The sequence below is a fragment of the Phyllostomus discolor genome, chromosome 11 (assembly GCF_004126475.2).
Source record: "Phyllostomus discolor isolate MPI-MPIP mPhyDis1 chromosome 11, mPhyDis1.pri.v3, whole genome shotgun sequence".
Lineage (NCBI taxonomy): Eukaryota > Metazoa > Chordata > Mammalia > Chiroptera > Phyllostomidae > Phyllostomus > Phyllostomus discolor.
Genome location: NC_040913.2, coordinates 82,163,444 through 82,181,960, shown reverse-complemented (window position 1 = coordinate 82,181,960; position 18,517 = coordinate 82,163,444). Strand labels below are relative to the sequence as shown.

Genomic DNA, 18,517 nt, shown 5'->3' with positions numbered 1-18,517 from the left:
TTGAAGCAACAAATTCTCAATCTTTATTTTAATTATTCAGCAGCTGGACTGTGGGTGTTCAGTGTAGTCATGGTTGACTTTTCTAACTAATTCCCAGTGTTACCTGAGTATCTACTAGCCAGCTAGTCTGAGGTTCTTGAGGCTCAGTTTGTTCTTTATATTGAAATACCATTGTTTGAGTTCCAACCTCCTGCTCTAAGTCAATTCCAGTGATTCCTGTCTGAAATAGTCTGATGAAAATATAGAGAAATTAGATTCCCCCGTGTCTCCTCACTCAAATCCCTGCTACCTCTGTGATACAGAGTTTAATAGTGTTTTTAAAAATTCATGTTCATAAGTTCTTTTGAATTGGTGATTTGGGATTCTTAGGGTATATTCCCATCTGTGGAATTGCTGGTTCAAAAGGCAGTTCCATTTTTAGTGTTTTGAGGAAATTCCATTTTTATAGCAGCCAAGGGCTGGAAACAGTGTAAGTGCCCATCAGTAAATGAGTGAATCAAAAAACTCTGGTACATTTACATAATGGAATACAACGCAGCAGAAAGAAAGAAGCAGCTGCTACTTTTTGCAATAGCATGGATGGAACTGGGGAATACTATGATGAATGAAATAAGCCAGTTGATGAAAGACAAATATCATATAATCTCACCTATAAGAGAGTAAACAAAATAAACTAATTAACAAAATAGAACCACAGGTGTGGAAACATGGAACAGACTGACAGTGACCAGAGGAGAGGGGGAAAGGGGATCATGGTGGAAAGAAGGGGAAGGGGCTAGTGAAAGAACATGTGTGAACGACCCACAGACATGAGCGGCAGTGTAGAAATTGACCATGGGAGTGAGGGTGGAATGAGTGGAGGGGAGCAAAGGGGGAAAACTGGGACAACTGTAATAGAATAACAATAAAAATGCTTAAAAAATTCATGTCCACCTAAAACCTCAGAATGTGACCTTATTCGGAAGTAGGGCCTTTGCAGGTATAATTAAGCTAAGACGAACTCACGTTGGGTTCAGTTGGGCCCTAAATCTAATGATTGACACCTTTACAAGAGGAGGGCATACAGAGACAGTGAAGATCATGTGAAGACAGAGACAGAGATTGGAGTGAGACAATTACAAGTGAAGAAGCCACTAGGAGCTAGGAACAGGCAAGGAAGGATTTCACCTGAGCCTTCAGAAGGAGTGTCACTCTGCTGATGGCTGGACTTCGGACTGCTGACCTCCAGAGTCTGAGAGAACATATGAGGTCTGTCCAGAAGGCATCCAGCCATGAGATATGAAAAAGAGAGACATTTACTGAAGGAGATACAAGATACAAGAAACATCACACAGAGGACAATGATGTCTCAGTTCCCTTCAAAGTAGGCACCTTGGGACCTTGCATAGTTCTCCCAATCACCATCAGCTGCCCTGTCGTATTTTCTTGAATCTCACTGTCAGTCTGAAACCTCTTCCCTTTCAAGGTGATTTTAGTTTTGGGAAAAGCCAGAAGTTGCAGGGCACCAAATCTGGGCTCTAGCAGGACTGAGTTACCTGAGTGATTTGATGTTTCATCAAAAAACTCTGCATGAAACACAATGCGTGAGCAGGTGCATTGTTGTAATGAAGCTGCCAATCACCAGTTTCCCATAGCTACAGTCTTCTGAATCATATAAATAGCTTCCCTGGAGGATGTTCAAGCTTAACATAAAATTTGATATGGATTTTTTGGTCTACTTGCTTGGTCATTTTGAATGAGACTACGGCCACACAGCACACTCACTCTGCAGTGTCTATTGCCCCCACTGACTATATACTGAAGTCATCATTGTTCACACATGCCTGTTCCAGTTCACTCTCCTTGGTTGCCAGGTTACATCAATGACGTGCAAACCATTCTTTTTATATTAAAAATGGCTGGACTTTTTCCGGACAGACCTCGCATTTCTGTTATTTGAAGGCACACGATGGTGAGCATTTGTTACTATAGCCCTAGTTCCTCCTCTTTCTCCTGTCTTTGTATTTCTTGATTGTGCATCTCTCTTCATATCCAGATAACAGATTCAATATCAGTTACTTTTTTTTTTTCAAAGAAATGTAATCTGTTTCCCCAAACATCTGATATCTAGGTTGTAGCTTTCATAGCCAAGTACCTCATTGAGATAATTTTCTTAAATAAAAAATCAGTTCCCTTCCTAGAGAAATTTTGTTATATTGCAAGGACTTCCAGGTCAGCCTAAAACCAATTTAAAAAATTTTCTTGGTTACATTTGGAACTCAAATATAATAATTACCATTGTAATATATTTAAGCCCAAATTTAAATAAATGGTATAAAAACTGACCATGAGGTTAATAATATCATAATTGAAAATGAATTACACTCCTCAAATCTTTTTTAACCTCTGTTCTTCACCCAAGCAGCGATAGACACACGTAAAAAAAGCCCCAGAGTTCACATACTCCCCAACTTCTTTTTCCAAATTATGATGCTGTGTGTCTGCTGCAGGTTTGCAGATTCAGAATATCTTTTTCTAGCTTGTAAGGAAAGACTTATATGGAGCACTTTTATAATTTATTTAGGGCTTACACATGGCTCCATTGACATCTCTGTGAATGTGTTGTCTTCTTTAAATAAAATATATTTCACATGGAAAGGAAAGAAGGAAGACCATTTATAACAAACAGCTAATAAGTCGTTATGTACAAACCACCTGGATATTTAAAATATTGAAATTTTATCATACAAACTGCAGGTGTTTGTTTTTAAAGATATATAATTTTAACGAATACAGTTGAAACTCTATTTTTGTCTGCCTCCCCTGCTTTTCCAAGATAAACCATGATCTTGGAGTTTGTGTGTTTTTTTCCATTTGTACATTTGCTACAAATGCATGTGTGCATAAACAATTGATGGTATTGCATTGTGTGGGTTTTTTTTTTTTTTACAAAAATAGAACTATCTCTCATTTTGACCTTGTTCTTCCTCCTCAATTTTATGAATTTCAGCTTGGAGTCTCAGACATGTTACAACAGTAAGGATGTTAGTGAACATCCGGCCACTACTTGTTTTATTAAATTAATCTTAGTTTTAAGAAATTATATAAGATTAAAAATACATATTCAATTTCTATTCCATATATAGAATTACTGTAATATGCTTAGATACTTCCTTCCAGTCTTTTTATATATCAGTTTTTTTGCATAATTAAAATAAAATGTTAATATTGAGATAGTCATTTAATACTATATTATCATCTTCCCCCCATTCCTACATGATCCTTTTGACAATCATGTTTAATGCCTCTAACACGATCCATCTAATGTATAACCATCCCTCTACTCTGAGATATTTAATATATTTTTGTTTTACAACCTTCTTTAAAAATAAGACTGCAATAAATGAAATAAAAATAACCTTTGTACTTGTTAGTTTTTATTATATTTGGTGTCATTTCCTCAGATTAAATTGCAAAATCTTTTGTAAAATATCTTCCCTACCACACATTTTTATTTGCTATCTTAAGGTCAGAGAAATATGAATGTACTGTTAGTATAATAAATACTTATATATGGACTTTTAAAAATATATAGAAGTTATCATATTACCTTCTTCCCTCCAGAACTAGGAAGTAAGAATAGTAAGATTGCCTTTAAAAAGTCAAATGATGATGAATCAGAGCATAATGTCAAATCACCTAACCTGATTGAATATATTAACATATATAAAGAAAAATGTGTTAACCAAAGAGCTTGCTTTCCCGTCCCAGAGGCAAAATCTCACTGCTATGTTTCATTGTAAATTAATAAATTAATTAAATGAATAGCTCACTTATTGTGATTTGACTTCCTCTAAAGATTGCCCATGGGGAGAAAATGGCCTTGTCAAGCAGATACAAATATTCCAGTTTTTGAAGCAATTACATTTCTCCTTGCAAATTGAATTGACATTTAGTTCCAAGATTCTGTTTAGCATTAGCCTGCCACTAAGAGATAAATCCCCTAAACCTAAAATCAGGTTTTGGAATATGTAAGGCATTTGATCAGACTCCTCACCAGACCCTTCCTGCCTTGGGGGGCTTCCAGTAGACAGCCATGTCATTTTTTTCCATAATAAAACTCATGTTTAATTCCATAAAATCAATCTTTCCCTTCATAGCTCCCCTTATTGCTTCTACATATAGAAACGATATTCCTTCTAGAGACTTATAAAATGCTCAATTTTATTAGTTCTATTGTTTGGTATTTTAAGCATTTATCAATTTAATTCAGTCAGTAGGTTGTATATCAAGAAGACCTCACCATTCATTCATTCATTCATTCATATTATAGCTTTTTACCAAGTGATTACTAATGAAAATCTACATTTTTGTCAGGCGCTAAAAACAAAGAACTGTAAAAACCTCAGCCTAGAGGAAATACACCAGTCTGCAGTGCCTTGGGAGGTCAGCAGTGCTGTGGGAGTTGGAAGTGAGGGACCCATCTAAACCTGGGGGGGCGGGGCTGGGGTTGGAGAAATGGGAGGTGTGAGTATGGGAGGGGAAGATGCAGGGGAGGCTGGGAGTTGGGATTAACAGAGCATTCTGGAAAGGGACCACAGCCCCAGAAATTAAAGAGAGCAAGGCTTACTTGGGCAATGGGAATAATTATAAAATAAAAAAGAGTAGGAAAGTGCGGGCTGAGAGATTCTCAGAGGGTTGGACAGGAGAAGAAAGTAGTGATGGACCAGGACTTTATTTATTCCAGGGGTCACTTGTCAGGAGAATCCCTACTGAAATCCTAGACTGTTGTGTTTTAAACTGTCACGGGGGTTGGCAAGCTTTTTCTCTAAAGGGTCAGATAACAAATATGCCAGAGGGTCTCTGTCACAACTATTCAACTCTGCTGGTTGCACATGAAAAGAGTCCTAGACAATGTACAAACAAATGGACGTGGCTGCATTCCAATAAAGCTTTATTTATATAACCAACAGCAGACTGGTGTTGGCCAATGGCCCACAGCTGACTCATCACTATTACAGAAGAGTTTCTGCAGAAGAGCAGATAATCATCTTAGGAAATAACAGAGGTCGAATAAACTCACATCTGAAACCGCAGGGTAGGTTTTGTCTATTTGCAGAAGCTTTTATACTATTTCATTTAGAACTCTTCTTTCAGGAGAAAAAGCATTAAACAGGGAATTAGTAGAAAAAAATTATTCAATGAATAAGTTGATTAATAATACAGGTCATATATTCATCCCAATGCTTTCATCAAAAAATGAAAACCCCCCAATTTTTAAAACTTGTAAAAATAAATGCTTTACATTTGTATACTATTTTAAGGAATGCATTATTTCTGCTAACTTTCATAATAACCTTAATATACATGAAACTTGAAGACAGGATATATATTTATTCAAATTATTCCAGGAATCCAGGAAAACACCTGGTACAGAAGAAGTTGTGTTAAGATACATTTAACAGAGAGCGAATATCATATTTTCTATAAAACATATGAGAAATATGGTCTTAGAGAGGTTAAATGTTTTAATAAGGTCACATAAACTGTGTCAAGGCAGAACTAAAATCCAGGTTATCTGAGTCCTGGATTTTTAATTTCATTTATACTCAACAATCCCAGATATGAAAATGACCACAGGGCTAAACATATAGCATAATTAATGTCGCACGAATACACACAGATTATTAAAGTGTCTTTTATGGAATGAACGTATTGTATTGTCTTTGTTTGCTCAGAACTCCCCTCCAAGAAGGAAATGCCTCTCACCCTCCCTCACTCCAGAATCACCATGTCAATGCAAGCGAAAACATCTTTGGCCCAACCTACTTAGGTTGTGGATGGGCAATCTAGCTCAAACGAAGCCTGAGCAGTTAAGATTGTAAAAAAGAAACTTAGAAGTTATTAACATACATTTTATCATGTGGATTGGGGAACAGAGATATCTAGCTTGCAACAAAAGAAAAGAATGAAGCAATTTACAGAGAGGCTTTTGAATAAAACTTGAGGCGAGAGTACTGAGAAGAGTTGAGTTGATCGAGCTGTTCTACGTGACTAAATATAATCTTATCCCTGGGTTCCACAGGGAATCCTGTGGTCCCTAACATACTTGATCATTTCCATTTTGGTTTGTTTCTATTTTTAGCCAGTTTTACAAAGCAATGCCAAATATAGAGAGTCATTAAGTGGGCACACGGTCAATGTTTATCTGGGTTTATCTGACTTGACTCTGGAGAAAGTCTACATTAATGAAGTTAAGAGGAGAATTAAGACAGTTACCCAGAAAAAAAATACATGCAAATTACTTTTCTGAAATCTTTAGGTACAAGGCAAATATTCCCCAGCGGAAAAAATCTGCCTAACTAAATGGGTTCGCTTGATACCAAAGAAACTGTGCCATTAATTACATTCATGTAATGAGCTGGCTAAGTTCAGAGAAAATTCTGACCCGCAGTCTTCCAGACAAAATGCTGATTGAGGCTGTTCCAAATGACAAAAGGAGCTTTTCTCTATCACCAAAACAGGGTAGATGAAAAAGTCTCTTGGCCTACTGCGTCTCTGTATTAGTTCAGATATGGGCAAGGACCAGCAAAGTGTGGTCACACTGCTATAACTGATGTATGACTGAAAAATATTTAGATGACAGGTAGGCATGAGCATGCCCAATTAAGTCATAAAAACTTCAGTAGAGGAACCTATTCCCCTTCAAACTGCACAAGCATGAGTGATTTGGAAGTAATTGGCACCCATTCTCTTTGGAGTAAAGGAGACTGAAGGGTTGCATCAAAGTATCAGCAGGTGTGTCTGATCAACATGCCTCCTCTTTTCAATATATAATATGATCTTCAAGGTTAGTGGTTCTCAAGGCCTGCTCCCAGGACCAACTGCATCGGCATCACCTGGGAACTTGTCAAAGGTACAAAGTCTTGGGTCCCACTCGCGACTACTGAATCAGGAACTCTGGGTGTGGGGCAGCCATCTGTGACTCTAAGGCGTGCAGTTATGGATTAAACTGTGTTCATTCATGCCCTTCCCCCATCAGGTTTGCGTGTCGAAGCCATAAACACCAATGCGATGATATTTGGAGGTGGGGTCTTCAGGGGATAATTAGATTTCGATCGGTCATGAGGATAAGGTCTTCATGATAGAATCGGCACCCTCAAGAGATCAGGGTGCTTATTCTCCCTCTTTGAAAAATCCAGGGGTCTCATCCTAAGAAATAGCCTTGATATTTCTAAATAAATGTCACTATGGTTATCTTGTTTCTCTTGCTAGAAGATAGGATGTCTGGTCATCTCTTTCTCCATGTTTATGATATTATAAGGTATCTTCTCCTCCAACTCCTACATCATTGAAAATCACTAGATTGTATTTTCCTGTTTGTGTGTTAGTATGTCAGGAAAATAATAACTTACTTTGTTATAAAACTTTCTACATAGTAAGAAAAATTTCTATAACATTTAGAAAATCATAGCTGTTGAATTTTGCAGTCACAGGAACATAATCTTCGAAGAGCTCTCATTGACATAACTTGCATAAATGATGAGATGGAGAGAAGAGATTCTACTCTTCAGCTTTGATTGATGCCATGCTTCCAATTGCACTCCTTACCACACGTGATGCTAGAACACTTGAAATTTATTCCAACAATTGACCTCACTGAAAAAAAGTGCTAAAATGATTTGTTTAACAAGCGTCATAAAACTGTATCAGTATAGAATTAACCTTTGCTTGCTTCTGTTGCAGCTCCCTCCAGGACCGCCCGCCTGGTTGATGGCAGTAGCCCCCACGAAGGCCGAGTGGAGATTTTCCACGACGGCCAGTGGGGTACGATCTGTGATGACCACTGGGAGCTACGTGGGGGACTGGTTGTCTGCAGGAGTTTGGGGTACTCCGGTGTTCTCACAGTGCATAAGGAAGCCCGTTTTGGACAAGGTAATTTTCTTTAATTTTTTTTCTTTAAACGAAGCATAGACATTCTTTTATATGGAAAAGCCAGCAGAGAGAGAGACTTATGGGACAGGTAGAAAAATCCTCTGTAGGATGTTTTAAAATGGCCTTTCCTAGAAAGTAGAAATGAAAACAAAGGGATATTAAAATCAAAGGCCATATGCTCTCAGGCAACCTTTAACATTTCAATTTTATTTAGATTCATTTGGTTAGGTGGAGGGTACTAACACAGAGGAAAATAGAGTGATTGGCAAAGCTGGGCCGGTGAATTAACTACTCCACTGCTAGAATCTGTGAAGCGGACGCCTGCAGTTCGAATGGCAGGAGGACAGTTGTCCTCCCTGCGGACCTGCTCTGCAGGGAGGTGATGGCCCAAAGTTCTTCAGTTTTAGAAATAACAGCATGTGATGATCTGAATTCTTGGGATGAGCCCTCGCTGACAAAATGAAATCTGGTTTCTCGATTGTCTATATATAACTGAATCAATGTGGGCTAGCTGAATAGCTCAGTACAAAGTGACTAATAACACTAAAATCACTTTCATCAAGATGACTCGCACCTTACCTTATCCAGAGGGTTGACAGCTACGCATTTAGCTTTGTATCTTTAAGGAACAAGTCTGGTGGTTCAATTTGTTAATTTCTCCTGTCTCAAAGGAAACCTTTAATCTGTTACAAAGCGGAAACCAAATTTAGAGCAAGAGCAGTCACATATGTACGTTAATTCACGGGAAACTGTTAATAAGGTTTGGCAAAATACAATCTGTTGTAGGAAAGCAAGTAAGCAGTTGTACCCCAGCTTTATTTCCCCGCCCAATCCCAAGCCTTGTGGTAGACCTCAAAGCTGTTTTTCCACTGAAGTTCAGACAGAGATGGGAAAGTCACAGCTGGACGCCACTGTTTCAAGATCGCGTGGACTTTAAGGCCTGGTCTCACAAGTGCCTTGTTCTTCTGTCCCACAGCTTTTACCCATTCCTGCTTATATCTCTGGGGATTTCCCATCTAGGGCAGTGGCACAAAGGGAGAAAACAAGTGTTGGAGAATACTGGCAGGGAAACGTTTTCTATTTAAATAAGTAATGAAACAATAGAGTTTAGTCTCTTGTGAATTTTTTTTTTTGCCTTTGTGGAGGCAATTCTCTTAAGTTTCCTTCAGATAACTGACTACTCCTCTAAGATGAGTGTCTGTTTTTATTGAGACTGTGTATTCGCAGTAGTTGGTGGTTCTATAAATTACACTAGAGTTTCACTATAATAAAACAGCAAGGCATGTCAGAATTTTGGTTTTCCTTTCACATGTTCGAGCGCCTGCCAAAGTGAATTTGGGAACTAAGGAGATATGAGCTGAAACTTTAGCACTGATACCCATGTCTCAGAGTTTCCATTTCTTTTTTTTTTCAATACAAATTAGAATAATAATAATACCAGGCCAGATGTATTTGGGATCTTAAAAGAGCTGGCATACTTAAAATGTGCCCAGTACAAAGCCTGCTTCGTTCGTAGCATTGCTCACCAGAACCAACGGTGTAATTTTAGGCTATTTTTCCATCCCCTTTGAAAGGCAGAAGAGTCAGGTGTGTGTTAGTGTATTGTGCAGTGACAGCAGTGATGTGCCAAGGCCCAGGGGAATGTGATGTCCTACTGTGCGGAGAGGGGTGTGGCTGGCGTGCGCTGCACAGAAGCCCAGACCGTCTCCCCACAGCCCCCAAGGAGACCCAGCTCTTGTCTCTGCCCACTGTGTGGCCAGTACCCAGATTTCAGTACCAAGCACGTGAAGAATGAGTATGAGAATTTCAAAATAATATAGCAAGATGAGCCAGGAGAATTAATAAAACTGAGGTTATTTGTTCTGAAAAAATCTGAGAAATAAATTTCATGATCTGCTTCATTGTACGTTTTATTTTAAGAAACAGGCTTACATTGTAAGCTGATTTTGGATTAGACACAGCAAACAACCCTTTTATGTAAAGCTGCATAAACTCCTCCTTATTTTTCCACTCCTCCACCTTAAATTTACAGTGTCACTCTGCGGGAAAAGAAAAAGCAATTTTGAATGCAGCATAGAGACAGGAAAGAGAAATATGAGTGGAAGGGTTGGGGAGAGAAAAGATGCATTAGAATTTTAATTATTTGTCATACCTTAGGAAAGTTAGAAGAATCAGCCTAAGACTATATATATATATATATATATATATATATATATATATATATATAATTACCAAAATTGAAACAAGAATTAAAAAAATTGAATTTATCTTATTTGTATAATTCCCCCATTAAAGGAAGAATATAATTTTCTCGATGCAGTTTCTCTCTCTCTCTCTCCCTCTCTGTCTCTCCCTCTATCCCTCCTCTCTTTCTCTCTGTCAGTTTAAAATAGCAAACCTGGCTAACCAGAGATAATCCTTGTTAGCGTTATGAAGAATTAGTTTTGCAGCTTCAAGAAAAATGATTTATAGAAATAAAGCTTACAGCATGCTCCTTTAAATAGATTTTTTTTTTTAAATATTTTATTTATTTATTTTTAGAGATGGAGGGAAGAAAGGGGGAGAGAGGGGGGGAGGGAGGGAGAGAGAGAAAGAGAGAGAGAAACAGAAACATCAATGTGGGGTTGCTGGGGGTTATGGCCTGCAACCCAGGAATGTACCCTTGCTGGGAATCGAACCTGGGACACTTTGGTTCCCAGCCCGCGCTCAATCCACTGAGCCACGCCAGCCAGGGCAGATTTCTTCATTTGGGTGTACCTTTTGCTAAAGTGGAATGTTCTTTTTTTTTCCCCCTTTTATCCTGAGTAGACATAAAGGTTAAAATAAGGAAGCACTGAGAGGCATTTTGCCCCTCATTGCATGGGGAAGGGAAGAGGGGGTAAGTCACCTCTCTCTCTCCACCCTCCAATCTGTCCTCCCAGTAGCAAACTGGTCTCCCTGCAGCAAACTTGGATGAGCTTTACCAGACAAGAGTGGTACTCTGGGAATTTGTTCCAGGCAAGTCAAGGCCCATGAGCAAATGCAGGAGGTGTGAGCAGGGCCTGGAGCAGCTCTCTCCTCTTCTCACTTTGCACTAGTTTGTGCTAAAGTACCAAACTTGAGAGCAGAAACAAAAGAAGATTCTAAACATAAATGTCATCTTTTATTCATTACCTCTTTCTCAATCCGTAACCAATTTTCTAAGTGGAATTTAAAATAAATACGAGAATAAATTGAAAGTGATCAAAAAGATAACTATACCTCTGAACTGCGCTTTAGTAAATGGGAATAAAAATAATCTCAAAGATAATTAAAATATCTCAGTGGATCGGAACTCAAATTCTTACATAGTGCACCATGCACAATGAAAGTTTTAAAAGATGTTTACATGTTGAATGTTATACAACCTGATACAGAGCCTATAGGGTTCTTATGGTAACAAAGACAGTACGAAGCAGGAATAATGTTGCATAGCAAGTGCTTGTTGCATGGTCTCATTTAGCGCACACAGCACCTGTGAGAAGTAGCTGTTTACACAGCTACTATGGTATTATGGTGGTCGGGTGTGTCTACATTCATTGTCCTAACCTATGCCTCTAAGAGACAATGTTTTTTATCCTTAAGAACTTCATGCCTGAAGAGCATGCTTCTTCAAAATCTTAAAATCATAGAATTTTAAAGGCAAATGAAATTTTAGAGGTACTTTAGCCATATCCCTTTATTTTGCAAATATAATTAAATAGGGGAAACACACGGCTTCTTTAGAACCACGGAGCTAGAATCCAGATCTCTAGGCTGTTTAGCCATTCTCTATTCGGATTCCCATTCTGCTTTCAACTTTGATCCCCCACCCCTGCAAAACAAAACAAAACAAAACAAATAAACAAAAACAGTGCTTTTCTGGAGCTGTTGACAAAGTACTTCCTTATTAGAAGTCTTAAAAGTGATGCAAATTCACCTCACCCAGCCATAACTGGATTTAATGCAAATTCATGCGGAGATTTTTAACCACTTGTGATTTTACTTCCCCATGTATCTATTCATCAGCTAATCGCAAATCTCATTGCTTTGATGTAGCTAATGTAAAATATCTGATTCCCTTTTTTCTCCCCCCACAAAGTGGTGGGTTTCTGAAGATTAGATTAAATGAATTCAAATCCCTCAAAGAACCACAGTATCTGTATTTTTTTAAAAAAGAGAGAGATTAAGGGAAAATGGTATCATCTGTCAAGCATAATCCCAACATCACAAGCCAAGCTCATAAAACCCCAGAGGACATGGACAGTACATTTGTCATTGCCTGCTTTTGGAAGCACCAAGTCCGTCAGTTGGAATCCCCACAGCCCTAAAACATTAAAGGGGATTGAAGTTGTACGACTGAGTAGATAGATAGATAGATAGATAGGATAAGAGAATAAAAACATCTAAAATATGCACACCCATTTTGTATAGGTTTCCACTAAGGAGAAAGGATAGTTTGGAGGCAAAAAATAACAATGATAGCAGTGACAACAAAATCCTTGAGTAACAATTATCATCTAAAGAAACAAAAACAAACTTGTTTTACCTTTGAGGTTTGCATGAAGATAACATTTTATTAATTTTATACTACCTTAGCATTTATTTTAATGCAGCAAACAATTTGGAAGGCTATGGGAAATGTGTATTAAATACATTTTCCCCTTAGGCTTTATAGTTCTGAATATATTAATATAAAAATAAAATGACACATCTGAAAATTCTTTTCAAAACTCCATTTGGGCTTCTGTGTAGTCACTGAATACCACCACGGCTTAAAGGTTATTATATTCTGTCGCTTGGCTCTGTTCTTTCTGAGAAAGCTGTTCATCCTGCCTGCGTCTCAGTTTATTTGCCCATGAAGTGGAGACAATGGCCATGATGTTACAAGCTTATTTAGAAGAGCACATTCTAAAAACCATAGGTGAGAACAGATACAGTGTGTGCCCTGCATCTGAAAGCATGTTCACCGCCTTTGAGTCTTTTCCCCGTAGGAGAGCCCAGAGTCCCCGATTGGCACCCTCTACTTTTTGTAGCTGTGGAGGAAGAGCTAGGGGGCCTAGCTGCAGCGTCAGCTCTGCCACTACACACCTGTGTGACCCTGGCTGCTCCACCTGCCTAAAACGGAAGTCCTCCTTAGGAGGTCAGTCCACGAGAGAACGGACTTTGATTTTGCCCGCTCGTGGAGGCCCTCAGAACATCTGTTGAAGGACCGAATCTAATAATGCAAAGCATCGCAGTAAATCATTGATTGTGGGCCCCGACTCTAGGCAGCCCTGGGGGAAACGCTTCATCACGCATTAGCTACGTGACCTTGAGCAAAGGTACTGCCTCCGATTTTTACTTTCCTCCACAGTCAAATGGCACTATAAAAGCACTTAACTTTTTAAGATTATTTGAGGATTCAGTGAGATAACCCATCAAAAGTACTTTGAATGTTTCGGGCCACACTGTGAATTCTTCAAAGAGTGGGTTTAAATATTCATTATTATTACGACAGAAGGGAATTCCAACCTTCATGACTTCCTCTACTGTGGTTTCTAAACACTCGTGCCCGCGTGTCAGCACATTCATTCATTGACAAAATATTCTGTCTTGTGCTGACCCGGTGGGGGTGGCCCTGCTGGTGTGACTGTCATTGGGAGGTCCCACTCGTAATTCTCTTTTCCCGAATTGTAAAAACGCGGCACTGCCGAGATCCAAACCCAGTGACTAGATCTAGGAAATGTGGAGTAAGGGAAAGTGTTCTGGTACCTGGGCCCAGAAGCCACGGATCTGTACCATTCCTTTGTGCCCAGACGTGATGGAGCCACAGCTTTCACAAAAACGTTTACTCCTGACTATTTACACAGTTTATAAATGTCCAGAGATGTAGTGAATGCGATTGATAAATGTTCCATTGTTTTGACTCCCTTCCGTGTTAACATAAGAGTAGTTTTACTGTTTGTGCAGTTTTAATTATTTGGCCATATTTTTGAGTAGCCCTTGGGAACTTCCAGAAAGGTGGTATAGATTTTATACATAGTATCATTTTCAAAAATATGCATAAACATACTCATGCATACAAACACTCACAAACATGAAAAGGAACAATATATGTACCCATAAGAGCAATTTGGGAACCAAAAAGTATTCCTGGAAAGATTTCTGATTTTGAGATCATATACCATTAATCTTTTTTTTAAATGTAGGTGTTTAATGACATAGATTTAAAGTTTATCATTAAAACAAACAAAAAATTATTTTAGATAACATTTATCCCAAAGAGAAAGAGCTAAGTATATAATTTGACTATACAATGAAAGCCATTTATCTGCCTTAAAATTTCAAGTTGAAAAAGCTCAATATTGGTATGAACATTTCAAACACATATGAACTTCTGTTCAGAAAGTATCCACTCATGTAATAGGCAAAACAGAGACATTTACTGAAGAAGATACAAGATATAAGAAAAATTGTACAGAGAACAATGTACGTAAAATGCCTCAGTCCCCTTCAAATTAGGCACCTTGGGACGTCACACAGTTCTCCCAGTATCCATCAGACCCCCATCATATTTTCCTGAATCTCATCAATGATCTGAAATCTCTTCCCTGTCAAAGGTGATTTTAGTTTTGGGAAGAGACAGATGTCACGGGATGCCAAACCTGGCTAAGTCACCTGGGTGATTTGATATTTCACCAGAAAAGTGTGCACAAGACATGATGCATGAGCAGACACATTGTTGTAGTGAAGCTGCCAATCACCAGATGCCCAGAGCAATGGCCTTCTGAATCATCTGAATAGTTTCCCTGGAGGAATGTTTAAGCTTAACACAAAATCTGATGCAGATTTGTTGCTCTGTTTGCTCAGGCATTTTGAATGTGACAGCCACAAAGTACATATGCTCACTCAACAGCATCTACCACCCCCACTGACTATACACTGAAGTCATCATTGTTCACACATGTGCATTCCAGTCCACTCTCCTTGGCTGCCAGGTTACATGAATGTTGTGGAAACCATTCTTGTTATATTAACAATGGCTGGACTTTTTCTGGACAGACCTCCTACTCTTACAATTGATCAATTCAGGATAACCTTCACTTTTCTAATAAAAATATTGTTTGAATCCTAATAATTAGTATTATATTAAAAGGAGAATACAATGTTCCTAGTTACCTTGATAATGTAAACCAAAATATAATTTTGTCTTATATTTGGATCTTTCCAGTGAAGGCACAAATTATTCAAAAATTAAGTAATTTACCCATCTTTTTTATATGTGGAAATCAGAATTTCCTAATTTGAAATGTAAATAAACACATAAGCCATCACAGAAAATGTCTATATTGACATCCTATTACCTTACAGATTCTTCCTCAATTTAATGCCCACATTTCTGCCAGGCACAAGAGTTCTAAAACTGTAGTTCCGATGCTATCATTTCTTTTTGTGACTCACAATATACAATTCAGAAAATTTTATAGCATGGTCCCAGCTTTCTATCCAGCCTTCTTTCTCCCTCGTTAATATACCTTGTGTTTAGTTGCTCCTGTGACTGAAAGAAAACCTTTAGACATTATATTAATCCAAATTAAAACATGATTTGTCAATTATGCTTACAGTATTAACATATTTATTTACCCTCCCTCAGTTTTGCGGAGGTGTTTGTTGAAATGGGCTGCTAAATCATCCATTTCTTGATGGCATGAAATGTTTTTGAAAATTCATTAGGAGGTTTGCAATACCGTATGCTTAACAAAACCCGGTGAAATCATTCATTCAGAAGTTTTCAAAGGTTCTGTTTCTAAATGTCTCAAGCCTAAAAGAAAGGAACACTTTAATATATGAAACACTTAAAATATTTTTAGGGTATATCAGAAAACATTTCCAAACATTCACTTTTTAAATGTCTTGCTACGAATTCCTTTTTTTGAAATAGCAATTGTTTTCTCATTCATTGGTAAAATACAGTCCTTATCTTAAAAGTGGCAATTATGTTCATTTCGATGAGTATCTGGGAGGCAGCCTGCTGCTGACACCGTTGTTTTTGCTTCCGATGCGTCTGAGGGAGAGTTCAGAAGAGCGTGTGAGCTCTGCCGTTCTCCTGTTTGCATGTGCTTGCAATTCAGAGTCCACCGTCTCCTTACAGGAGACTTCCTAAGCCCTTTGCTCATTGTACTAGTCTTCGCTTAATGAAAAATAGATAATGTGTTTGGTAAGCCAGGCACATGTAAAGTGAAACACATTGGAAGCTAAGAAAAGAACTCCAGGACGCCGTACATTCCTGATACACCTCATCCCATGCACTTGGATTACCAGGGTATTGCATGTATCCATTATATTAAAGTTTATTTCTTTCCTTATTTTTAAAAATGAAAATAGTTTGTTAAATACTTAGAGAAAACCAATAATTTTTTAATCTATAATTGTGTGGAACTGTGTACCTTTATTACAGCTTTTATCTTTTGGATTTTAGTATTTTACACATTGACAAAATATAAAGTTTTCTTGGGCAGGAGATTAATTTTTGAATCCTAATAGAGAGCACAGTACTTGTATATAGATCATGATGAACACATTTTGTTAAATGAGTGAGTAAACAAATGGCTTTGTTTCACTCAAACACGAACACTCAAGTGTACTTACTAATGCAAACGTATCTGATTTTTGCAGGCACGGGTCCAATATGGCTGAATGAAGTCTATTGTTTTGGGAGAGAAGCATCTATTGAAGAGTGTAAAATCCAACAGTGGGGTGTGAGATCCTGTACCCACAAGGAAGATGCTGGAGTCACTTGCACTTTATAACGTATCATCTTTCACTCATATTTAGGAAATCGTTGAATATGATTTTTATTACTTTGCTCCACTAAAATCAGTTTAATTAATATTTAAGAGATTAAGAATATTGTCAAAGGACACGGAATATTTAAAAATCACTGGATAAACATATTGAAGACCTTCATACTTACCACCTGTCTGTTTTTGAACCATTTTAACATCTACTTTGGCAAATGGAATTTTATAATGACATATATCGAATTGAATACACTGAAGTTCAAGGCTTCTAGATTACAAATGTCGATAATAATGGGCACAAATTTCAATCGATGGTCCCAGTTTATATCTTCACCATAAGATTATAATTTTATTTTCTTTGTAATCTATTTGGTTGATTTTAATTTAATTGCTCTCTGCATAATGAGGTCGAGAAAATTTCCCAAGTTTGCAAAATCTTCAATCCACACATGTTTTTTAAAAAAGAATCTTATCCAGGTACCAAGATCTCTGATGAGCAATAACTGGACTGTTACATAACAATCTACATCATAAGTTTTGGCTGTGTAAGATTTTTATCAGAAGGTTTTACATGCTCATGTACTAACACAGTCTGTAATAACAGTTAATAACATAGTTACTTTACATGGTCATGTATTGACAGGTTTTTTGTTGTTTGTGTGTTTGTTTGTTTTTGCTGAATCACAAAGGTAGCTGAAGCAGCGCTTACGAGAAGAAGCACAGGCCCACCATTGCTGTATGTGTCTGAATAGTTGGTGCATCAAAAAGTCATCTCCAACATGGAGCTTAGACTGTTATGCATTTAAGTGGAATAATTACATTGTTACAATTCTTACAGACCGTGTTTAAAATGCAAACAGCTACTTAACTTACTCCAGTTAAACTAACAGCATGCAAATGTCTTGAATGCAGAAGGAAGTGTCAACTGCCCTTTAGAGTCTTGCATGAAGTCCTCCCTGTCCCCCGCTACTGTGCTGTGTTTATATGGCGTCAGCGTAGCTCAGCTACAGCTACATTTTCCAAATTTTCTTTCCCATATTGTCTGGTGTACCATGGACCACAAAGACATTTTGCACGGGGTTGGGCAACCGAGTGTTCAGCCGCAGCTGTCTTTCCCTTTGTGCTCAGGAAGCTGCTGCAGAGGCAACAGGGCGCCAGCGCAGCCCACGCAACGCAGGCTGCCCCTGCTCTGCCGGCTCGCCTGGTCTGCAGGAAGGCAATGCCTGCACCTCCCCACGTTCCCTTTGGAGCCCCTGTCAGCTTCTCACGCTCCTCGACTGGGTGCATATTTGGCTCCAGGATGAATTCACCGCCTTCTCATGAGGCCACCTGAACCGTCAAAGCCGGAAGCAGTGAGAAATTGGTGCAGGCTCCAGCACTAATCCTCATGGGTTCCATTCTGTCCTTGCTCTCTCCCAGGTCACGTCCGTCTTCCTTTCTAACGTGCCACCCTGCGGATTTCAGACGACCCGGCACCAGGCACAAAAACAGCAAACTTTTCTTAGGCTGCTTAATCAGCAACTAAAACACACAATTGCACAAGGTCAAATATCATGAAAAGAACAAAGAGAAAGTAGCTCAGGACTTGGAGACAGTGGGCTTCGGCAGGACAAGAGAATACAGGGCATTGAAGAATTGCAGTGAGCTTGATATTTAGAATCTTCCAGTTTACAAAGAAATGAAATCATTTTTAATTATATTGGCCATTGAACTGTGCTATCTGGAGGCAAGACTATGCTGAGTTTGAAACACACAGACCCAGGGTTTAAGAGCATTGTATTAAGTATCAGACTCTTATGCTGTAGGTTTTTCTACAAAAATGT

General features: G+C 38.4%; 1 protein-coding gene across 1 annotated transcript in view; it reads left to right on the top strand.

The window, feature by feature from the left end:
• MSR1 (macrophage scavenger receptor 1) overlaps positions 1-17,577 on the top strand; it is a 63,389-nt gene extending 45,812 nt beyond the window's left edge. Inside the window, exons 9-10 of the mRNA XM_036011675.1 lie at positions 7,726-7,914; positions 16,570-17,577. Of these exons, the coding sequence (XP_035867568.1) occupies positions 7,726-7,914; positions 16,570-16,703 (323 nt within the window). The 3' untranslated portion in view covers positions 16,704-17,577. The remainder of the gene's footprint in view (positions 1-7,725; positions 7,915-16,569) is intronic.
• Positions 17,578-18,517: the final 940 nt, after the last annotated feature.